The sequence below is a fragment of the Canis lupus genome, chromosome 12 (assembly GCF_048164855.1).
Source record: "Canis lupus baileyi chromosome 12, mCanLup2.hap1, whole genome shotgun sequence".
In the NCBI taxonomy this organism is placed as follows: Eukaryota; Metazoa; Chordata; class Mammalia; order Carnivora; family Canidae; genus Canis; species Canis lupus.
The window spans coordinates 59253347-59277664 of record NC_132849.1 but is presented as its reverse complement, the minus strand read 5'-3'; the positions used below and the strand labels follow the sequence as shown (position 1 = coordinate 59277664).

Here is a 24318-nt window from a genome sequence, read left to right as displayed (position 1 = left end):
TCATACACGACAGGTTTTTTTTCTTTTTTCTTTTCTTTTTTTTAAGAGTGCTTAGATGTCGGTCAACGGCTAGGGCCACCTACCTTTCACAAAACTTTAAAATTACTGTGAAGTGCTGGAATGTGACCCCAGAAATCAGGATTTGTGCATAATTAATCACATTACTTCGCCGCCCACCCGGCGAGGCTCAGACCCGCGGCCTCTCAAGGGCAGTGTATGTAAATCCAGCCTCAGGATGCAAATTTCCCTAATGATTTCCGATTAATAGGATCCTTCTGATAGCCAGTGCCTGTTCCAGAAAGGGAACCCTGGAAGCGTCCTGCCTTCTCAGAGCTCCTCGGCGCTCAGCACGGTTTCCAAGAAGTACTGGTTCTACCGACTTTGCTCGGGGAGGGGGGGGGCTGCGCGATCCCACACCAAACCTGTCGCTGAGGGCGCGCGTGGGTGTTGGGGGTTTTGTGCTGTCCTGACGTCGCTTGGCCTGATCTTAAGAGCCCGGACTCTACGCACGTCTCTCCTGTCGATGGCAAACTCGTGTGCGTTTTTACTTTCTCCCGAAATGCTGTGTGGTGACACCCCGCGGGTGGCGGGGGGACGGTGACTTGCCCTGCGCCGTGCAGAACCCGGCCGCGTGGCGGTGGTGTTAGGGCCGCGGAGCCCGCTCCGGGGGCGCCCTAGGGCGAGGGGCTCACCACGGGGAATCGGAATGCAGATGCACATGTGGGCTCCCGGGGTCCCCCCCCGCCGGCCGCCGGCCCGCCCGCCCCCGCCCCCTCCCCTCCCCTCCCCTCCCCCCCCCCTCCGCCTCCCCGGGCCTCCGCTCCCCTCCCGCCCCGCGCTTACTGTACTCTATTTACCACCCCAGCTGGGCTCGCGCCCGCCCCGCCCACTCCGCGGGGATTGGCTGCGAACGCGGAAGGACCGAGCGCCCGCCCCGCGCCCGCGCCCGCCAATCGGATCGCCCGCGCGGCCTGATGGACGCGCCGCCCTCCGCCAATGGGGACGCGGGGAAGCCGGATCGTGGGCCCCCGGCGAGGCCCCATAAAAGCCGCCCCGCCGGGCTCCCGGCTTCATTCTGAGCCGAGCCCGGTGCCGAGCGCAGGAAGCTCCGCAGGCGGCGGCGGCCTGAGCTCCGAGGCAGCCCGCTCCCTCCCGGTCTCTCCGTGCCCCCGCGCGGTCAGCATGAAAGCCTTCAGTCCAGTGCGGTCCGTGAGGAAAAACAGCCTTTCGGACCACGGCCTGGGCATCTCCCGGAGCAAAACCCCGGTGGACGACCCCATGAGCCTGCTGTACAACATGAACGACTGCTACTCCAAGCTCAAGGAGCTGGTGCCCAGCATCCCCCAGAACAAGAAGGTGAGCAAGATGGAAATCCTGCAGCACGTCATCGACTACATCTTGGACCTGCAGATCGCCCTGGACTCGCACCCCACGATCGTCAGCCTGCACCACCAGCGACCTGGGCAGAGCCAGGCGTCCCGGACGCCGCTGACCACCCTCAACACGGACATCAGCATCCTGTCCTTGCAGGTGAGACCTGCCCCCCCCCCCCGCCACCCCCCACCCCACCCCCCAGCAGGCCCGTGGTCCAGACCGCCGCAGTCCCAGTCCGGGACTTCCAGATGAGCTAATTAACTTTTAGGGCGAAAAAAGAAAAAAGAAAAAAAGATCTGCTATAGATTGAGTCGTGCGTGAAATTGCTGATAAGTTCTGACACGTTAATGCATCTGCCTTTGATTCTGAATTGTAGCATAAACGTGTTGAACGAAAGTTGCTGTTTTAAGTTGCTGCTCAAAAAAAGAAAGAAAAAAAAAAGGACGGGGGCCGTTTCTCCTTAAGATGGTCTAACATCGCCTTTTATCCCCCTTTCTCTCGCAGGCTTCTGAATTCCCTTCTGAGTTAATGTCAAATGACAGCAAAGCGCTCTGTGGCTGAATAAATGGTGAGTGTTTTGCTCGTGCCTCCCCTTGGTAAACTGCCGCTTGGAGTGTGTGTGTTCATGTGTGTGTGTGGCTGGGGGGACTTGTGTATCTGCAAAATTTGGGGGTTTAGTCGAGGACTGTGTACTTAGTTGTGTTGCCCGTAGTACATTGTCTGGGTACCCTCCGAAGGAAGGGGCTCCCAGCTCTGGCTCCTCGAGATCACAGAGCATTCCTTCTTCTCCTTTAAAAAAGAAAAAATACCAGCCGCTTACTACGAAGGTGGCAGAGGGAAATGTGCGTCGGCTTGCTGTGCCACACGTTATGCCCTGGCTCTCCCCTGCTGCTGCTCCGGTACTACGAGGTACTAACCTCCGTCTAATTAATCTTATCACCGCAAATTCCGTAGAGCTCCTCCTTCCCCAACGCTGTAAGCCCTCCGAGGTTCGCCGGGCCAAGCGCCCCAGCCCCTGTGATGTGGGATCCGACTTCCCTATCTGTTCACTAAAGGGCTGTTTTCAATCAAATAATTGTTACAAGAAGCAGACTGGCGCCTGTGAGCAGTGCTGTTGGAGATCCAAATAGGAGATTGCGTTGGGAAGTTTTTCCCTGGAGTCTCTGCTATTTTAATGTTTAATTTTCGCTGTCGAGGCCGAGTGTGTGTGTTGCATCTGGACGCCAGGGTTTGCCCAATCTTTGAGTGTTTGGTGGTTAAATGTTCAAACTGCGGCTTCCTCCCGGCGCCAGTCTGCCCGCCTCTGCCCTTAGGTTCCATTCTCCTAAAACATGCCTCTCCCCCAATCTTTTGCAGGTGTTCGTGACTTTTCTTTTTCTTTGCACAACAACAACGAATCCACAGGATCTTTTAAGGCGCTGAACTTCTTATTTTTCGACCATTTCACAAGGAGAACAACAAGTTGAATGGACCTTTTTAAAAAAAAAATGGAAGGAAAACTAAGAATGATCATCTTCCCCAGGGTGTTCTCTGACCTGGACTGTGATATTAGTTATTTATGAAAAAGACTTTTAAATGCCCTTTCTGCAGTTGGAAGGTTTTCTTTATATACTATTCCCACCATGGGGAGCGAAAAACGTTAAAATCACAAGGAATTTCCCAATTTAAGCAGACTTTGCCTTTTTTCAAAGGTGGAGCGTGAATACCAGAAGGATCCAGTATTCAGTTACTTAAATGAAGTCTTTTGGTCAGAAATTACCTTTTTGACGCAAGCCTACTGAATGCTGTGTATATATTTATATATAAATATATATATATATGGAGTGAAACCTTGTGAACTCTTTAATTAGAGTTTTCTTGTATAGTGGCAGAGATGTGTATTTCTGCATACAAAGTGTAATGATGTACTTATTCATGCTAAACTTTTTATAAAAGTTTAGTTGTAAACTTAACCCTTTTATACAAAATAAATCGTGTGTTTATTGAATGGTGATTGCCTGCTTTATTTCAGAGGACCAGTGCTTTGATTTTTATTCTGCTATGTTATAACTGAACCCAAATAAATACAAGTTCAAATTTATGTAGACTGTATAAGATTATAATAAACATGTCTGAAGTCAATACCTTGAATCCTGAATGGTTTTTAAGATCTCTTTCTCTCTCTCGCCTCCCTTAATTTAACCCTTTCTGCATCCCTTGACCACCTCCTCAGCCTTAGAACTTCTATGCAGGCAAACTGCTTATCAGATGCGCGGTCGGTGGCGCACACTTGGGGGCAAAGGGCTGCTGCTAGCGTTTCAGGAGGGCTGGCCCGGCTGGGAGGGCTGTAAACAGAAGTTTCTCTTAAGTCCTGCAGGGAAATACTAGTTCTGTGCCTTGGGAGGGGGGGCTGAGTTTTAAACCAAGAAACTGCTGCGGCAGTGACTCCTAGGTCATCCAAAATAACTGCAGAGTCTGGAAGGACTACTTGGCCTGAGTAGGTGCTGAGACCCTTTTGGAGTGTATGACACTGCTTGTCAACCAGAAGGAGTATGTCCTCCACGGTTCGGGACAGGATTTCAAAGATGCAGGGCAAGGGCTGAAGAGACCCCTGGGTGTTCCCGAGTGCTCCGTGGGGATTACAGCTGTGCTGTGGCCCTGAGCCGGCCGGTACCTCCTCCACCTGTAGCTCACCGGAGAGGAGACAGGGCTTGGGCGGAGCCCACTTTCCAAGACAGGTGGCTGTGAAGTCGCCCTTCACCCTTGACTGCACCCGGACTGACTGCCCAGGGAAGGGACAGAGGGAGGGAGAGGGGGCAGGCCTTTCAGGTCTCGGGGAGAAGGAGCAGCGCTCTCCACTGTGGCCCTCACCTGGCGGCTTTGGGACCCCGCTTCCAGACGCGCCCTGAACGTGGGTGCGTGTTTAAAATGCACACGTGTGCACGTACCCCCAACCGGGAAGCCCCCTTCCTTGGGTGGGAGGTTCTGGAAGGCTGGTCCGAGGTGGATGGGAACCCGAGAAGGAAGGTGGGGAGGGCGGGCGGGTGGGGATGGGCGACTCACCTGGGGCCACTTTCTCAGGCCCAGCCCAGCAGGTGTTTGGGTGGCGCCACCTCGTCTGCCCTGGCGGCGGTGGCGCTTCCGGCCCTGACACGGAATCCGTCGCGGGGAGCGGGGAGCGCGGGGCCAGGTGCGGCCGGGTGAGCACGTGCTGGGTCCGGGCCGTCGTTGTTGTTGATAATCATACCGCCGGGGACGCCGCTGTGGCCGCCGCACCTGGGCGGGGCGGGGCGGGGCGGGCGGGTCATCCCGGGGAGGCCGCCTTCAGACCTGCCCGCCGAGGTCTGGCCACCTGTCGCGTGTCCCCGGCGGCGCGCAGGGATGGGGGAGGGGAAGCGAGGACGGGCCCTGCCCCCCCCGCCCCCCCCCCGTCCTTTCCGACGCCCCCAGGCTCTGCTCGCCCCTCGGCGGCCCGACCCCGACGGGGGCCTCCTGCAGGGGCTCGCGGGCTGCCCGGGGGAGGCGGGGCGCGCGGGGCGGGGCGGGGCGGGGCGGGGCGGGGCGGGCCCGGCCCTTGGTGCACCTGCGCGGCCTCGGGAGCGGGGCCCTGGCGGCGCGGACGGCGACCGGGGCAGCGGCGGCTTTCGGAGCGGACTCGGCGGCGGGGCTCGCGGCGCCTGGGCTCCGGCCGGTGGAGGCCGGGCGCCACCTGCTGGGCGCCGCGAGGACGGCGGCCCGGGAGCGGGGTCCTGGGGCGCGGGCCCCGAGGGGCGGGCGGCGGAGCCTCAGCCGGGGACAGCCCCTAGAGAGGGACTATTCGTGGAAGGTTGCCTCTCTGGCTTGTGTAAGTGGTTTCCACGCGTGGATCTTATTCCCTCTCTGCTACTTCAGAGCTCAGACGGGGTCCCCTTTCGCAAACTAGCGTCTACTGCCGATGGATTTTTTTTGATCAAAGTGCCAGACATGATGACCCCCAGGCCCAGAGACATGATAACTGGGTGGTGGAGGAAAACGAATTGTGAAGTCAAATGAAAGCCAAAGAGTTTTCCCTTCTCTTTTCCTTAAGTTTTTCTTTTTTTGCAATTTTATTTTTCCTGAAATGGCTCAATAACATTAACCAGGACCTCCAGTGCTGCAGTAAAGGAATAGGGGGTGAGAGAAAGGGCAACTTTGTCTTTTTTTTTTTTAATTGTATTTATTTATTCATGACAGAGAGAGAGAGAGAGAGAGAGAGAGAGAGAGACGCAGAGGGAGAGGCAGGTTCCATTCAGGGAGCCCAGTGTAGGACTCGATCCCAGGACCCTGGGATCACCACCTGAGCCGAAGGCAGACACTCAACTACTGAGCCCCCCAGGCGTCCCAGCATCCTTGTCTTATCTGAGATCCTTTTTTTTTTTCTGTTTTAAGATTTTATTTATTCATTCATGAGAGAGGGAGGCAGAGACACAGGCAGAGGGAGAAGCAGGCTCCATGCAGGGAGCCCAACGCAGGACTTGATCCTGGGTCCCCAGGACCACATCCAGTCGGAAGGCAGGTGCCAAGCCGCTCAGCCACACAGGGATCCCCTTATTCGAGATCTTAATATGTCAGACTTTCTCCATTATGCATGACCTGCCTCTGGGATTTTGTTGTAATATATAGTCTTGATCAGTTTTAGGAAGAACCCTTTGTTAGGTGTTTTTGCTTTGGGGAGATTTTGAATCACAATTTGGGAGCAAATTTGGTAAAATATTTTATTCTATTCATTGATACTGTTTTTCTCTAGTTTTCTTAGTTAGTTTATTACACTGACCTCTGGTGTGAACGAGCCTTGCAATTCTGTAATAAGTCCTAAGTAGGTATGAACATGAGGTATGATCACTTTTTATAGATACTGTTGGATTCTATTAGCTAATATTTTACTTGGAATTTTTGAGAATAAAATAGAGCCTGTGGTTTCTTTTCTTGTGCTATTCTTATCTGGTTTTGGAATCAAGGTCACATGAACCTCAAACAATTAATGTACAGGTCAGTTTACATTTAATTTTAGTTCTCAAAGCCATGGATAAATCCTCGAAGGTAGGCAAACATGTGGTCTCTCCATTCTATAGAACCTGGACTCACAGACATGAAGAGAGTGACCAAGGGCACACCACAGTCAGTAGACAGACTGGGCCCAGTGTTTCACTTGAATGGTGAAGGGGCTTCTGAGGACAAAGATGTAGAAGTTAACAGGAAAGAGCATTCTTGTCCATAAGACCCTGTTTCATGGAGCTTTTGTTGTGGTTCAAGGATAATTACTTATGGGGCTTTCCACATTGTGAGTGGCAGCTCCAGGACCATCCAAATCCCTGTGGCCTGGCTCACCACACACCCTTCCAATTTCTGACACCCTCTGCTGCTGGAAAGGTGCCTCCAGGTCCCGAGCATCTTTCTGGGTGATGGTTCTGCTAAGGTTTTGAATGTCTGATTCCTCATAAAGATCATCTGAGACAGAGACAGAATTGTCAAGAAGCCTAACGGGTATTTTGTTCAGTGCCCAGTGCTGACGTAGGCACTTAGAGGAGCACCCTCCACAGGTGCCCAGGGCGATGAGGGCAGGGGGTGCGTCTAGGGAGGACACACGCTGAGCGAGCTGAACATCAGAACCTGATTGGGGGTGGGCACCTCCTGAGGGAAGCTGCCAAAACCAGCATGGTGGCATGGAGCCAACAGGGAACTGGAGAGAAGGCTTCACTCCCATGTGAAGCAGGACGTTGGAAGTGAGACACCTCTCTCTCTCTCTCTCTCTCTCTCTCTCTCGATCCCTCTCTCTCTCTTGATCTCTCTCTCAGGCCTGCAATCTAAGTTAAAGTGTAGACCAAAGAGAAAATTATCCCTCATCCAGGACCATCATGGGGAAGCCCATATGTCCACAGGAGCTCCAGAGGGGAAAGAAACATCTCCCTTGAAAATTCACAGCCACAGGTCTGCCCTCCTGGGGAATGGAGACAGAAATATATACTGCCCCGTTCATTTGAGAAATTCTAATCATTGAGAAATTCTAATGCGGATAAATTAACATAAAAAATTATTCCTGGTGAGTGATACCCCTAGGGTGTTTGGCAGGAGCAAATGCAAAACTTCTCCAGAGTGAGCCCTCAATACCGACCACACAAAATTGTCATATTCAATGGCTTGCTGAAAGTAGGTTTACAATAAAACATTTTAGAACCTACTGAAACCAATTTCCAAGTGAAAGAAAGAATCAGCAGATAAAATGAAGAGAAAGATTAGAAACCAAAGAGCTGTAGGCTCTAAGGTAAGAGTAACTAAAATGATGTGAGAAAAGAAATCAAAGAACTAATTAAAAACAAGAAAATCACAAGGTACAGTCACTGAAATTGAAAACTCAATGGAAGGTTCAAACCCAGATTAAAAACTACTGGAGCATTTCTAGATGCTAACAATAAACAGTCTGAAAAGGAAATTAAGGAAAAAATTCCAGGGGCACCTGGCTGACTTAGTTGGTGGGGTAGAGGATGTGACTTGATCTCAGGGTGGTGAGTTCAATCCCCACATTAGGGGGTGGAGCTGACTTTTACAAAAGTAAAAATAAGAAAATTATTCCATTTAAAACAACATCACAATGAATAAAATGCTTACGAATTGATTTAGCCAACTAAGTGAAAGACTTGTACACTGAAAACTGCAAAATGTTGCAGAAAGAAATTGAAGAATACATAAATAAACAGAAAAACCTCCCACGTTCATGAACTGGAGATTTTAATACTTTTAAAATTGCAATCCTACCCAGGGTAATCTACAGATTCAGTGCAATCCCTGTGAAAATCCCAATGACGTTTTCTGCAGAACTAGAAAAATTCATCCTAAAATTTATATGGAATCTAAGGGACCCTGAATAGCAAAAATGATCTTGAAAAAGAAGAACAAAGTTGGAGAACTCACAATTCCTGGCTTCAAAGCTTACTATAAAGCTATGGCAATCAAAGCAGTGTGGTACTAGTATAAGGACAAACATATTGACCAATGGAATAGACTAGAGAACCCAGAAATAAACCCTCACATATGTGGTCTAATGATTTTCAACAAGGATGCCAAGACCATTCAATAGAGAAGGGACAGTCTTTTCAACAAACTGGAGATCCACATGCAAAAGAACGAAGTCAGACCCTTCTCTAACACCATATACAAAAATTAACTCAAAATGCATCCAAGACCTACACATAATGGCTAAAACTATAAAAGTCTTAGAAGAAAACATATGGCATAAGCTTCACGACATCGGAATTGGCAATGATTTCTTGGATATGACACCAAAGGCACAGGCAACAAAAATAAAAATAGACAAGTTGGACTCCGTGAAAATTTACAACTGTGCCTCACTGGACACCATCAAAAGGGTAGAAAGGCAAGCCACAGAATGCAAGAAAGTCTTTGCAGATCGTAGATCCGATAAGGGATTAATAGCCAGCATATGTGGAGGGCTCCTGAAACTCAGCAACAAAAAACCAAACAACCCAATTTAAAAATAGACAAAGGACTTGAATAAATATTTCTCCAAAGAAGATATGTGAAAGCCAATAAAACATGAAAAGACGATCAGCATCACCAATCATTAGAGAAATGCAAATCCAAACCATAACGGCATTTCTACTATCAAAAAACAAATCAGAAAATAACAAGCGAACAAGCATTAGGAGGATGAGGAGCAGTTGGTACTCTTGTGCACTGTTAGTGAGAATGTAAAATAATATAACCGTGATGGAAAACAGTATGGCATTGCCTCAAAAAGATTAAAAAATAGAATTATCATATGTCCCAGCAACTCCACCTCTGGCTATAGATCCAAAAGAATTGAGGCAGGATCCCAAAGAGATATTTTATGTCTATATTCATGGTAGCATTGTTCACAATAGCTAAAACATGGAAGCAACCCGTGTGTCCATCAACAGATGAGTGGATAAGCCACATGTGGTATACACATACAATGAAATATTACCCTTAAGAAGGAAGGAAATTCCAACATCTGCTATAAGATGAACCTTGACAACATGATGCTAAGTGAAATAAGTCAGTTATAGAAAAACAAGTACCATGTGATTCCATGTATATGTGGTCCTTAGAGTGTCAAAATCACAGAATTGGAAAGTACAGACGTGGGTGCCAGGGGAAGGGGTATAAAGTTTCAGTTTTACAAGATGAAAGAGTTCTGGAGATGGACGGTGGTGATGGTTGCACAACAGCATGAATGTACTTAATACCATTGAATCATACACTTTGAAATGATTAAGATGGTAAATTTTTATGTTACGTGTATTTTGCCACAGGAAAAAGAAATTTTAAGCTGCTAGAGAGAGAATTACTGAACTGGGAGATGGATCTGGGGAGATAACCCAAAATACAGCACAGAGAGATAAAGATAACACAGAGATCAAATAAAGGTAGGACACAGAAGATGGAACTGGAAAGTCCAACACATAAGGCAGACTTTACTGAGGGTTGTGACAACAGAGGGGAGGGCGTGACAGCAAACCAGCAACTTGAACATTAGACACCTCTAATTATCAGACAAGCCTCCAGTCAAGCTAACGTGCCACACATACATATGTCCTAAAAATCTAAAAGAACATGTCCAACCACACGAGAGAAAGGTTTCACAGGTAAAGTAACAAGATGGCCTTTACATACACAAGTAGGTGGTCCATTTCATTCATAGCAAGATAAGTATAAATGGAAACTACACCAGATAACCAGTTCTCACCAAGCAGATGGACAGAAGACTAAAAGTGACCATACATTCTGTTGACCAGACCTGGGGGGGGACCAGACCTAGGGGGTGGAATCTTGTCCATCATTCATGATAAAATGGAACGACCCCTATGCAGAAGAATTGGACACCAGCTACCAAAATCATGTATGCATTTACTCTTTCACCCAGCTGTCCCAACCAAGGAATCTATCCCAAAGTTACCTTTGCAAAATACGAAATAATCTGTGCTCTCAGTTAATAGATTTGGCATTATTTTTAATAGCAAATGATTGGAAACAGCTTAAATGTCCATCAGTAGGAGCTGGAAATCTATAGTACCTCCATGATGCTGCACTGTGAAGAGGAAGAGCTCTTCTCTATACACTGACGTGAGCTTTCCAGGTATGAGTCGAGTGGAGAGAGCATAGTGCAGGGCAGTGTGTGTAACAGGCTAACTTCTGTGTCAGAGGGAAGGTATAGGGGCACCTGGGTGGCTCAGTCGGTTAAGCATCCGACTCTTGATTTTGGCTCAGGGAGTGATCTCAGGGTCTTGAGATCAAGCCCCATGTCAGGCTCTGTGCTGAACATGGAGCCTGTTTGGAATTCTCTCTCTCCCTCTCCCTCTGCCCCTCCTTCCCTGTTCATACTCTTTTTTTTCTCTCTCTCTCTCTAAAAAGAAGAAGGAGAAGGAGAAAGAAGAAGAAGGAGAAGGAGAAAGAGAAGAATATACACATAGAGATTCATATATGTTTATATTTATAGAGAAATAAAATGGGAGGATAAACCAAAAACCAATTGAAATGGTTATTTTTTTAAAGATTTTATTTATTTATTCATAAAAGACACACACACACACACACACACACACACACACACAGAGGGCGGGGGGGTGGGGAGAGAGGCAGAGACACAGGCAGAGGGAGAAGCAGGCTCCATGCAGGGAGCCCGAGGTGGGACTCCATCCCAGGACTCTAGGATCGTGCCCTGGGCCAAAGGCAGGCGCTAAACCACTGATCCACCCAGGGATTCCCTGAAATGGTTATTGATGGAGGAGGGATAGAACAAGGGAGAAATGTGATGTCTCCTAATATATAGTTTTGACTATAATGTATTTTTTTAATTAAAGAAAAAAGCAATATATAAAAATTTTAAAATAATGGAACACATGAATCTAATTGTATCTCAGGTTGGTGATGTACCCATACCAAGCAAAGAATTATACCAGCTGACTGTAGAACACAGTAGTTTTACTCGACGTGCCCAGTGGAGATGTTCTAAGGGTGACAAGATCTGCAAAGAAATCAGTCATAAAGTTTATTTAGTTGTCATATTGTCAGTAATAATATTGATGCTGTTATTTCTAAACAGATACATAGACATTGTAAGGTAAGCAAGGAAATAATTATGCTTAATGGTATCAGGGACCAAGATTTTCAGGGTAAGAGAAATTAGTTACAAGTAAAAGTTAACAAAGAAAAAGCCCAAAAATCTTATCTCTGAACTGTAATTATCAATTGAAACTCACTTTTTCTCTTAAAAAATTTTTTTAATGTTCCACTGCAAATGCCAAGAAGCAATGATGACTTAGCAGTAATAAGCACCCCCTTCCACTAGTTTGTGTTCTCCAATACCATCAACTCCCAGACACAAGCAGAGCTCTTTGGAGAAATGGCTGATTCCCAGTCTAGGACAGGAAGTACAAATAAAAACAAAAAATTAAGAGGAGACAAAAATAAAATAAAACTTTTTGGGTCCCAGGGTAAGCTTCCAGAGCACTGACTCATTTAAAAAATTGATAATTGGAAATAAAAGGTAACTGTCCTGAGGCACCTGGGTAGCTCAGTCAGTTAAGTGTCCAACTCTTGACTTCAACTCAGGTCATAACCTCAGAGTCATGAGATAGAGCCACATGTCAGGCTCATTCTCTGGGCATGGAGCCTGGTTAGGATTCTCTCTCTCTCTCTCTCTCTCTCCCTCTCTCAGTAAAAAAATAAAATAGTTTTTGTCCTGCCTTCCCAGTATGAGCTGTATGTCAGATAACCAGAAGAGAAAGACAAAATTAGCAACCCACCATTCTGCAGTCCCTAACATCACAATGAACGAAAAGACTGCAATGTGTGATAACGAATGTGGCTGCTGAGGCAGGCAGTGGTGATTGATGTTTAGCAAAATCATTACGTGAAAAATTGATGGGGGACTTTATAGTGACATGATCAGGCTGTTTATAAGGAAATGCTTACTTGAACCTCTGAGTCGGTCACTACAAATCCAGACAAAGGACCGTGAGATGCGCCCTGGCGTGCTACCATCAGAAGTACACAGCATCCCTCGTGAAATATTTTTAGGAAAACTTTTTTTTCAATGACCCAGTTTGAAATAACATAAAGCCTCTAGATCTAACTTCTTGCCTGTGGGAAACAGGGGAGAGCAGGTGAAATGGGAAACTGTCAGAAGTCCAGGATGGAGGCTTCCTCAGAACAACTGACCCAGCTTTGTGAACACATGGGTGGCATTAAAGTCGGGCACCTGGGGAGGAGAGGGGTGGGGGTCGGGGAAAGCTACCCTTGACTACAACTTGAGAAATATAACAGTCAAGTGTCATGAATAGGTCTTGTTCAGCTTCCCAAACTCTAAGCAGGCAATTGTTTTAGACAGTGGGAGACATCTGAACGAACACTAGGCATCAGAATTAGTTGTTGATGTGATGTTACCTAGGATCATGGCCCTGCCTTTTAAGATGCATCCTGAAGTATTTACAGGCAAGGTGACATGACATCTGAGAATTGCTCTAAAATACTCCAGAAAAAAAGGAAAAGAGAGCAAGTCAGATGAGACAAGCACAGCAGAACGCTGCTAGTGTCACAGCTGAGTGACGGGCACAGGACTGCACTCTGTATTTGGAAACTCTCACCATTGGTATGTTAGAGAGATGTTCTTTTCTCCAAAGGCTCTGGCCTCCTCCCATGTTGCTTGGCATCCTGTCCCTCCGTCCAGGTTTACCTTGACCTGTAGCATGGCTGGACTCTCCTTCCTCACCCGGCTCAGCTGCCTTTGCCCCCGCTGAGAGGAGACACCGCTCTGTGTGCCCAGGGATCTGTCATCTGTCATGCGTCCCACCAGCAGGCAGCAAAGAAAATCTCTACGAGGAGGCCCAGAAATGTCTTCCTGTTCTGTCTCCTCCCCACTGCTGTGAGCAGAGGAGAGCAGTCTGTATTTCCACATATATGACTGATTATATGAAGTAAGCTTCCACCTAGAGACAATGCCGTAAGACGTATTTTACACAGGCTTCTAAATGAGTTCCATTGGTTCTGGAAGAAAGTTCTTAAAAACTCACACATTCCTTCAAACTTTCATGTCTCAAAAAATCCTCCAGAAGCACTGCAAGCAAGGAACAAGGAAAGGCCATACTTAATGTTCTAATTTTATCAGAATTTGCCAAAGCCTACCAGGGGAAAAAAAATATATTCCAAAAATGCTAACTGAAACGTTAATCCCCTAAAGTAAAATATTTAAAGGAGAAAAAAAAAATCTCAAACTTAAATTTCACCCATGCTGGTTGAGTCAATCCAATTTAAAAATTTCTTGACTGAAAAAAAAAAATTTCTTGACTGGGAAAGACACTTCTGAACAAGTTTGTCAAGCCCTGGTTTTGCGGCTGACGATGACTCCTGAGAATCATCCCAAAACACTATGTACCCTATGATCCCTGCAAACTCCATTTGATGAAGAAGCAATTGCAAATCACATGGGGACAAGGTATACACAGAAGGACGTGTCCTGCTAATTCTCCCCCGTGTTCTACTGTCTATGAGAACAAACACTCCATCCTCATAAGCTGCTCTTGCTAAAACATGGAGACACTTCTTTTCAGAGATCCATCTCCTATGTGTCGAAGGGGTCACATCTGTTAATCTACTTATTCTACAAACATTTATCAGATGCCATTGACGTACCAGACATTGTTTAGGCACTGCAGACACAGCAAACCAAACAGACAAGGGTCCCTGCCCTGGGGGAGCCCGAGTTCCAGCAGTGAGACAGAGGTCATGTATAGGTAAATTCTATCATACGTGAGGGTGGCAAATGCTATGAAGAAAAATAAGTAAGGAAAGTCCAGAGGGGCTGCAAGGTGAGCCAGGGATTGAGTTACTGTCTCTGGGCTCCAAGTCCACCCCCTCCCCCACCACCACTCTGTGATTTGGACACTCTGCAGAAGGGTAGCCTCTGGGTTAGGATGGCCAGTCTGGGCGAGGGAGGGCAACTGCAGGCCTGAGGCAGCAGGACTGGAACTGCTGCTGGGACTCCCAGGAGCCACACCCAACACCCCTGCACCCAGCTCCCTGCAGCAGCTCCTGGACCCTCTTGGTGGCTTCTCAACACCCAGAGGGAGAGACGGCTGTCCCAACTCCTCTCCTAGATTCCAGCACCAGCCAGCAGCATCTGCTCCTCCTGGGATCTGGGGCCCAGGGCACCTTCCTGTGCCTCAAAGACCCCCACACCAGTGAGTGGCACCCCCTCCTCAGAGCTTCTGACAGTTGATAACTCCAACCTCCCACTTTGTGTCCTCAGCCCAAGGGTGGAAATGTGCCCTGCAATAACCACCTCTGTGAGACCTGAGAGTTCTTTTTTCGCCTTTTCAGTTACCTAGTTAGTACCTGATACCTAGTTAATAGTTTTATTCTCTCTGCTGAAGTTTGGGCCTGGACCTTGACCGATACACTGGACTCTTCAACCCTGTGTCCTCTCCTGTTTGACGTGAAATACGCAGTGCTCAGAGGAGGGACACCACAAGCTCACCAGTCTTGGATTTAAGTCTTGGACTTAAAATAGAATTTTAGTCATGTATTAGTTCTGTATTGCTGCACAACAGGGTACCCCCAAAATTCAGTATCTTAAGATAAATATTTATTACCTTGTACAGCTTCGGAGGGTCAGGAATCAGGTGTGGCTTACTTGGGTGGTTCTGGCTCAAGGCTTCACCATGCTGGGGGATCAGCTTCAGACTCACGTGGTTGAGGTAAGTCTCTGTTCCTCACTGGCAGTTTTGGCCAAAGGTCTTTCAGTTCTTTAACACATGGGCTTCTCCATAGGGCTGCTCCCGACATGGCAGCCAGCTTCCCCCAGAGTGAGACAGAGAGAATGTCAGAAGTGATATACCACCACGGTGGGTCACACAGACCAACTCTGGTACAATGGGAGGGACTACGAGGGTGTACGGTGTAGGGTGGGGGTGCCAGGAGTGGGCGATTCCTGACGCCATCTTGGAAGTTGGCTACACAGGCTCTTTTTACTAGAAGCTTTGGACTTTGGGGTGAGATGGGATCAGAGCCAGCCTAGGTATCCCGAATCCTGTGCTGCTGGTAAAAATCAAGGGACTTTTGGACCTGGGCAGGAGCTATAATCCATAGGTCCTACAAGTGGGAAATGGCTAACTCCATACTGCAGGCACCATTTTAGAAGCTCTTTGGAAACATTTGGTGGAAATGGCAGGGATAATTTTGGCTGTGTGACTCCTCCAGGCGTATCTTGCTTTGTCACTAAAACTCTCAATTTAGGAATTATGCTGGCATTTTCTCCAGCTGCTGAGATGTCTAGATGTCAATGGTTTCTATGTGTCTTCTTTAGTTATAGCCAATATATTTCAAACTTATTAACCAGACGACAATTAAGTTGGCTTTTAAAACCTAAGGGGAAATAGCATATTAAGTAACCACGCATCGTAGAACTTCATAACTCACTAGATCATTTTCCTTTTCCCAAATATTACTCCCAGTTGATTAAATACCTGGTCATAAATAGAACCTTTAACTGAGGAGAATCATATTTCCACTTCCACAGTGACGAGGATCATCGTGGCAAATCTGAGAGATGAGATACATAGACCTAAACTCATACTGTTAAATGTCTTGGGCTTGAAATGATTCTTCTACACATACATGGAATGGCAAGGTGTAACAGCCCAGGATAAAATCCAAGAGTCCTTCCCTCTGCTTGCCCTGCCCAGCTGGAATATATATGCAGCCTGTCTTGGAGGAAATATTTTAATTACCGGAAATAACATACACAATCGATAGTGTTCTTGGGTCCCACCATAGCAAGTGACACCCTTCAAGTAGTTAAGTAGATATAAAGATCGAAGTTCTGGAAATGTTGAAAGTGGCTCTTGGGCCATTTCCACACATTTATACATAGGACGGTGGTAGCTCTGGTGTAGCATCTACAGAGATAAAGATAGGAGACTTGAATCCTAAATGTTATGTTGATATGCAATCTGAAAATAGTATATATTGAAGATTTTTTATACGCTTCCACATTTTCTGTGTAAGGTCTTTACATTCTTAGTTATAGGCAAAGGCCCAAGTTCTCTGAGATTCCATAGCCAAATCATCAGTGAAATAGAAGGAAAGGGGGGGGAAAAAAAAAGAAACAAACCTTTTGCTGGAAGCCATATGCAAGAGAGAGATGGTGACAGTGTCTGAAAAGAAAGCCATTTCTATTTTTTACATCTTTTTCCACTATAGTAAGGGTGTAAATTTTAACTGACATTTTCCAACTAAGTGAAAATCATCCTAGGGGGGACAAGTGGACACCCTTGCACACCAAATGTACGTGGAAGGCTTCAGTGGTGAGGGAACGTCTCCTACTTGTTTTCAAATATTTTCAACCAAACCTGTTCTCTGCCACAGGCTAACCTGGTGGAAGCCTCGTGGAGCACAGAGCTGATGTCAGGCCCACGGGAGAGCAGTGGGCAGCGAGCGCTTCAGCCTCCTACCGCCAGGCCCTGACCAGCTGTCAGCACCAGCAGAAGCAAGGTGACGGATCCTTTCAGCTCCAGCGTGCTATCTGGAATCCTCCTGCCCTGGAAGTAGATCGGTCCTCTGAGATCAGGCTGGGATGCAGCCAGCATACAGCAGAGCTATTTGTCCACCTGTCTTCTGCCTTGATGGTATCACAGCAGAGTATTTCCCTTCCTGACCCGCACAGCAATCTGTGGTAGTTTTTTTGTATTTTCCAGAAAGGCTGCAAAAATATTTCTGATCCCACATGCTCTTCTAGAACCTTGCCACTCCAACAGCATGGGGTGGAGTCTGTCTCCTGCCCTGGAACCTGGGCTGGCCATTGTGAATGCAATGGAAGGGATGCTCTGTGAATTCCAAGGCTAGTTCATAAAAGCTCATACAACTTGCCCTAGTTTTCTCTCACCCTCTCTCTCTTTTTCTCTCCCTCAGACTCAGGACATTCACCCTTGGTATGTAGCTGTCATTTTGTGAGGAAGCCCAAGATGCAGAGAGAGACCACGTGTAGGTGTTGCCAGCAACAGCTGCCATCTCGGCTGACACTACACCTGTCACCCACTAGACACATGGAGTGAGAAAACCCTTGAGAGGCCTCCAGACACTCCCACCATCTGACCACAACTGCACGCAAGATCCTGAGTGAGAACACCTGGCGAAGTCCAGTCAACCCCAGAACTGTAAGAAAAATTATATATATATATATATATATATATATATATATATATATATATAGCAATATATATATAATAGCATAGCATAAAGTCGTTGTTTATGCCATCCAGTTTGGGGTGATTTCCTACACAGCAATTGGTAACCTGCACATGAGCTGAAAAAATAAGACATTATGCTGTTTAAGAAGGGTAAGCTTGGGGCCCCTGGTAGCTCAGTCGGTTAAGGGTCTAACTCTTGGTTTCAGCTCAGGTCATGATACTGGGGTCGTGAGATCAGGCCTTGTGTTGGGCTCTGAGCTCTGTGAGAAGTCTGCTAAAGTTTCTCTCTCCTTCTCCCTTCACCCTCCCTATGCTTGCACATGCACACTCTCTCAAATAAGTAAATAAATCTTTTTTTTTTTTAAAAAAGGATAATCTTAAAATATCTTGTTCATGTAATCTCCTGCAAGGACTTTGAAAAACCATGTATCTGCCCACACCTTTTTAAGTTGCTTTCTACAATTTTTGTTATACCTTTAAATGGCTGCAAAATAAAATTTCACACAAAATCATGACATCATTCTCTTAAGTACATCCACTAGAATATCCACACAATTTGATAGCTATGATCACCCATGTTTAAAACACAAGAACCTGGGCAGCCCGCGTGGCTCAGTGGTTTAGTGTTGCCTTTGGCCCAGGGTGTGACCCTGTAGACCTGGGATCGAGTCCCACATCAGGCTCCCTGCATGGAGCCTGCTTCTCCCTTTGCCTGTGTCTCTGCCTCTCTCTCTCTCTCTCTCTGTATCTCGTATGAATAAATAAATAAAATCTTAAAAAATAATAAAATAATAAAATACAAGAACCTTGGGCACCTGGGTGGCTCAGTCGGTTAAGTGTCTGCCTTGGGATCAGGCCATGATCTCAGGGTCCTGGGATCGAGCCCCGCGTTGATCTCCCTGTTCAGCAGGGAGTCTGCTTCTCCTTCTCCCCCTCCCCCAGTTCATGCTCTCTCTCTTTCTCTCTCTCTCTCTCAAATAAATAAATAAAATATTTAAAAAATAAAATACAAGAACCATTTCTCCTTTTGGAGTCAGAAATTTCACATTGTTCCTTTTTTTCCTTGACCTGGTGTTACTAGTCCAAGTCCCTCACAAAGTTTCATTCTGTGTTTGCATTTGAAAATCATTTCTCATCCTATTGTGCCTTTCTGCAAAAAGAATACATGCATGCACGTACATATCGAAATTATAAGTGTTTTTGTTTCCAGTTATCACAAAACATTCCTCAATGCTTAAAAATTTTTATACACATTAAGATAATATTTTACAGAAAATAACATGGGTAAAAACTGTTTTTCAGTTATTTTAAGTATCCACAGATGAATATTACTATTGTATAGAATGAGCCAGAGTTCAACATGAATTTTAATCCCTGTTTGTATTTGTATAGATTTAAGTGCCAAGAAATCTCACTCACATAAAGAAGTAGATGGAGTTGGAAGCAGTTTTGATAGAGCAATGTCATTGATTCTTTCAACCTCGTCCAAGTCACATGCTAAAAATTGCACAGCAATTCAGTCTCAAAGTTTATTTTTAGTGTTCTATACCATGACAACTCGGTCACATCCAGCTTCCATTTTATTGGTGGCAAAGAACTGGAAATCACTTGGCTTGAATGTTTCCTGGGGAAATGTTCTGGAGACTGACAGGAGGAGGAGAGGGCTTTAGAGGGCGATGGGAACTTCAGCCAGCCTTCAGTTCCTCTAGGAGGTGGAACCCTCTAGGGGATTCCACATTTCACCTCTGCCTCTAGGGGGTGACCCTGGGCTTCCTGGGCCATGAGGGCCTCGCCAACTCTCTTCTCTGCAGGGGCCCCCTGGCAAACATGGGCTACAGTGTGTGTCTCTGCTTTCCAGACTCCTTGTCCTTGTGGGTCGACATGTCTGGATGGAGAGGATAGAGCTGCATGTGATCCTTCTCCCCCCATTCTTAACTGGTACCGAAGTCACTACTTAACAGAAAGTGGAGTTCTTAGACTTACCCACACCAATGTCTTACACTCTAGAGCCTAGGGTGGAAATCATTTACACAGGAACAGCATGATTTTTTGAACATGCTCAGTGACAGATTTTCTATATTGAAATTTCTGGAAGTCATTTGGATGAAATGCCTCAATTAAGCAAGGCTCATTACAGGATGTTCTATGGAATACTGTCCTACACCAGGCTCAAGGGAAACAGAGTTTGGGGTAGGATTTGATCGGAAGAGATCGCACACCATTCTATCTCCTTGGAGTTTTGAAACATACATTGAAAGTTTTAATAAATTCTGTAACAAAGAAACCCATTTGACTGGATTTTCTAAGCCCATCAGACCACGAATCCAGACTGTCCTCACATAACCAGTCTTCCCCAAACATCCGAGGTAAAGGCTAAAGTCCGTGACAAATTTGGTGACAGATTTTGGTTAGAAATTGTTCAGCTGGGTCCTGGTGTGGAGAAGCCAAAAGACCCCATTCCACCCTTCACTTTGCAAGGCATCCTGTGGCTCTTCAGCATGTGTGCATGACGGGATCGATGGGCTTTTGACCTCCAGTTTGAACCATCCCACAGATGGCAGAGAGACAAAGCAGTGTGCTCTTTATTTGTGATTTTGACATGTGTGCTTTGGGGGATACTGGGAATGTTGTAATTTTCCAGAGCAAACTTTGACATTTTGTTTCTGGGTCACAGAGAAAGCACCACCTCTCATCACCAATTACTGTTTTCCTCAAATCCATGCTATTTTTGTCCAGTTTCCTTTGAAATACCAGAACAAATGCTAAGCCTTTGGTTTTTCCTCTTGTCATTCAAATGAATGGTACAGATTTTTTGGGGGGGTGGGGTGGGGAGTCTTACCTTGGGTTCAAGTTGTCCTTCAGAACACATGAGTGGCTCTCAAAAGCCAACTCTTCTCCCAGCACTTGCCTCGTTGCTAGAATCACAGCTCTTACTTCTTTCATGACAGTGTCACCAACTGTTTACTTGGATGATCATCGATATCTGTACCTTGTTTAATTTTCAGGGTCACACTCTCGCTTTTGATATCATTTGTGTCCAATCAAATCTCCTTTTATGTATTTACAGTTTACATGAGAAACTGACTTCACGTGGTCATTGATGCTCTTCACTCCAGCTAATGGTCATTTCTTTTTAGGCCAGTGCGTCGTAATGCAGTCCTCTGTTAAGGCTGCTAGAACAAGATCAGTTTAGACAATGTTGAGATTAATGCTGTTGCAAGTTGAAACAAGTTGTGACATGCTGGGAAACACTCTGAGTCCGATTTTTTAATTTACAAATGAAGGGTGTTAGACTCAAATCTTTTCAGGTCTCTTTGGAGAACTTTATGCTTCTGTATGTTGCTAAGCTCAGGACTCTTCTATTTCCTTAAGTAATATGATAGCATTTTTAATCACCTATCATTCATTAAATTCATCTAAAATGTTTGAGATCCAATTACTTTTCAATTTACTGCAACTCCTTCAGCAAAAAATTCTGTTTACTCGCTACACACCAAGTTCCAGTTTGACTCTCGTCCCCATACCTTGCATGTGTGGTGGCTGCATGCATAAGGGCACAAATAACACTCCCTGGGCTTGTGAAAAGTTTCTAAGCAAGCTTTAAGGGAAATCCCAGACAACTGCATTTCAATAGGATATTGTGCCAAGAACATACAGCACCGAGCACATGAGGAAGAGAAGAGCACACACCTGAGCATGGATGAAGTGAGGATAAACCCACAAAATAAGGATCCTCTGTGAATTTAGTTTTCTGAAGATCTTTGTAATACTCAGGAAAATCTAGGTAAGAGGGCAACTTTACCTTAGAAATCAATTTGCACAGGAGTAAATTGGGGCCATAACTTATTTGAAGAGTCTTGAGCATCCCTGGAAGGTCACTATAATTGGATACCTGGCGTGGCCAGAGAGGCATCACCACTGTTCAGCAGGAAATGATGAACGCCGTGATTTGGGAGCTCTGTCAATATTTGTGTGCAGTCAATGAAGAAGGGAAGAAGTAGAAGGCAAGTGACGGTGGGGGCTAGTTTCAAGGTGAAGACACCCTAAAGCGACAATTCTGGAGAGACATTACAGAGGACAGCTAAGAGTTTGGTTATAGATGGGACGAGAGGATGGGAGAGACAGGAGGCAAAGATAACTCGCTTTCTGAGCCTGAGTAAGGACATCATTATGGCACCAATGACCAGGACAAAAACACAGAAGGGAGAGTTGGTTTGGGGGAACAGTTTTGAGGTCAGTGTTAGACCAGGACAGGAGATGACTGCCCACATCCAGGTGGTGTCCCGTCGGTGCTGGAGGAAGGGGAGGTCTGGAGTTCTGGGGCTTTCTGTGCACATACACGATTTCCTGGCCATACCCATTGCAAGGCCAATGCCTTGGGTCACAGTTATTTTTTTCCTTACATCATTCCAAAATGAAAGGTCCCAATTTTGGTCTGTTTCCAAACAGCAATTTCTTGTGCTGTCACTCACTGTTGACACTTGCTCCCAGCTCCAGATACCTTTGTTAAGATTTCATGATGGTCACAGCACTCTAGACACAGATGTACCCCAGGGAGGTTCAGAGATCTAATAAACCTAGGAGAGTCTCTTCTGTTTGCACTATTCTCCTGATTACAAAAATGCATGTTTCTTCTAGAAATAACTCAAACCCAGAAATTTGTACATAAAAAGCCCAAACTCTTGCACCTGTATACCAGGAGACATGTGAAACACATTTGTACAAACACTGTGATAAAAATTAGAAACAACCCAATATCCAATAAGGTAAATAGGGAAGTTACAAATATTTATGTCATAGAATACTATTTTGAATGACGATTAACGACTCATAACTATGTACAGCAGTATGGCTAAATCTCAGTGTTCAATGAAAAGGGCACGTCAAGGGTAAATACAAAGTATGATTTTATTTATATGAGATCAAAATAGTCACACATAAGCAAATCACATACATAAATACTATGAGTGATATTATTTGTATGAGATCAAAAGCAGGCAAAATTGTTCCAGGAGAGAGACACAAGTGGTAATGTCATAAAGCTAAGCAAGGAGAGGATAGTTCAAGCAAGGGAATGGTACTTTTGGGGTACTTCCAGAAGAGACACACACAAGGTGCCTAAGATATTGGCAGTTTCTATTTCTTAACCTTGCTGTGGTTACATTGATATTTGCTTTATTATTGTGGCACAATAAGAAAAAATATATATATATATAATAAAATATATGTATATATTTGATCTTTGACCCAGGTTCCTGACAGAGCTCCTGAATCCCCTGGAATTTCCTGGGGCGGAGGCATAACTTGCCTTAGATGACTCTTAGTGAGTTCCTGGATGGCTTCAGGATGCAGCCCTTCACCACAAAGACCAAGCCACGATTAGAAGCGTGAAACTTTCAGCCCCATCCCCCATCCTCCAGGGAGGCACAAGGGGATACTTCTGGAAGATTCAGTGGCTGCTTTGAAGTTTGAATAGTGCCTCCAGGTCCTGGAGGGAAGATCACCTTGTTTCCAGTGATAAGGGACCACCTGCAAGAGGGGTCCTGATGGGTGAGTGGGTCCAGGGTGAGCCGCTAATTCTTGACCTAACGCTAAGGCTGAGTCTGGCTGGAGCCCACACGCTGCGACCTGGCCTTCCCTGTTCTCTGCCAGGCCTATCACTCAAGCCCCGCCACTCAGTTCTGGGTTCCTTCACCAGTGATGGATTGGCCAGCCAACCCCTAATTCAGTGACGGGCTCAAAGCAGCTATCTGGCAAGGTGAAATTTTATTTTTTCAAAAAAGATTGATTGATTGATTGATTGATTGATTGATTTAAAGCAAGCAAGCAAGAAGGGAGGTGTAGAGGGAAAGGGAGAAAGAGACTCCCAGCTGAGCAGGGAGCCCAGCACAGGACTCGATCCCAGGACCCTGGGATCATGACCCGAGACAAAGGCAGATGCTTAACCTACGGAGCCACCCAGGTACCCAAGGTGAAATTTTAATACACACACATTGCATACACATGCAAGCGCGCACACACACACAACCAGTTTCGACATTTCAACTTGGTCATTTATACCAAATGAATAGAGTTCAGTTCAGGAGATCCTATCAATGAGGACAAAGTAGCCAGACAGGGACTCATTCTGAGATACTCGAGGATTTGCAGGTGTGGGATGACCTGATGGACTTCACTGCCAGGCATCAAAGCTGCTGAGTTCCAGGGAACAGCACCGAGGCAGCATGTGAGAGCTTCTATGGGAAACCTGAGAATCATTCAGCTGAGTGTGAGGACTCGGATGGGTTTATTGCTCTCCACTAACATTTTCTCTGACAAGGGAATATGGAAAACGGAAGCACTGCAGACCCGTGCAGCGCCCAGGGAGGCATACTGGGGTAAGAGAGGTAGGCAATGTGGTGTTTCATGGGAAAATCAGGAAATCTGGAGGCAGAAAACTCAGGTTGGTGCTTTTGTTCTGTTTACTTGCTGGATGATCCTGGGGGTGGGGCGTCGGGGATGGGATGGGCCTCCAACCCTGTAATCTTCAGTTTTCTCAAAAACAAAGATAATACTATTAACGCCAGCGTTTTAGGGAACAGTTATAAATATATAATGCACGTAAATTTATGCAAAAGTTACAACTTCCTGCATTGCAGTCTCTGCATCTATAAGGTAGAGATGATAACAGGATCTACTTTATCGGTGGGTTAGAATGTAATGTTAGCCCATGTGAACTACTTAC

The 24318-nt window shown here is 46.1% G+C and overlaps 2 protein-coding genes and 1 long non-coding RNA gene across 6 annotated transcripts in view; 2 read left to right on the top strand and 1 right to left on the bottom strand.

Annotated features, from left to right (window-relative positions):
• Positions 1–1054: 1054 nt before the first annotated feature.
• ID2 (inhibitor of DNA binding 2) lies at positions 1055–3495 on the top strand. Its single transcript, XM_072771197.1, has 3 exons — positions 1055–1530; positions 1879–1942; positions 2731–3495. Exons 1-2 carry the CDS (start codon positions 1183–1185, stop codon positions 1933–1935), a joined length of 405 nt encoding a protein of 134 aa, XP_072627298.1. The 5' UTR covers positions 1055–1182; the 3' UTR covers positions 1936–1942; positions 2731–3495.
• A 911-nt stretch (positions 3496–4406) lies between these two features.
• LOC140601790 (uncharacterized) lies at positions 4407–23360 on the top strand. 2 transcript variants are annotated; one of them, XR_012004859.1, is made up of 5 exons: positions 4407–4543; positions 15009–15104; positions 16774–16899; positions 17317–17561; positions 22846–23360. It is a non-coding gene; the product is annotated as an uncharacterized lncRNA (long non-coding RNA). The 2 variants fall into 2 exon arrangements; XR_012004860.1 differs by lacking the exon at positions 15009–15104 and having other exon boundaries at positions 4421–4553.
• KIDINS220 (kinase D interacting substrate 220) overlaps positions 18620–24318 on the bottom strand; it is a 104235-nt gene continuing 98536 nt past the window's right edge. The window contains exons 34-35 of one of the 3 annotated variants that reach the window (XR_012004858.1): positions 20434–20767; positions 18620–19479 (exon numbers count right to left, since the gene is read on the bottom strand). The gene's annotated coding sequence lies outside the window, so the exon portion shown is untranslated. Of the gene's footprint in view, positions 20768–24318 lie in introns of all 3 variants that reach the window. The other 2 variants (XM_072771188.1, XM_072771190.1) reach the window with 2 other exon arrangements.

Bases quoted from the DNA above. Each gene is read 5' to 3' on its own strand.
- ID2 (XM_072771197.1), top strand. From the start codon at position 1,183: ATGAAAGCCTTCAGTCCAGTGCGGTCCGTGAGGAAAAACAGCCTTTCG. The intron at 1,531-1,878 runs GTGAGACCTGCC...TTTCTCTCGCAG, and splicing joins TCAGCATCCTGTCCTTGCAG to GCTTCTGAATTCCCTTCTGA.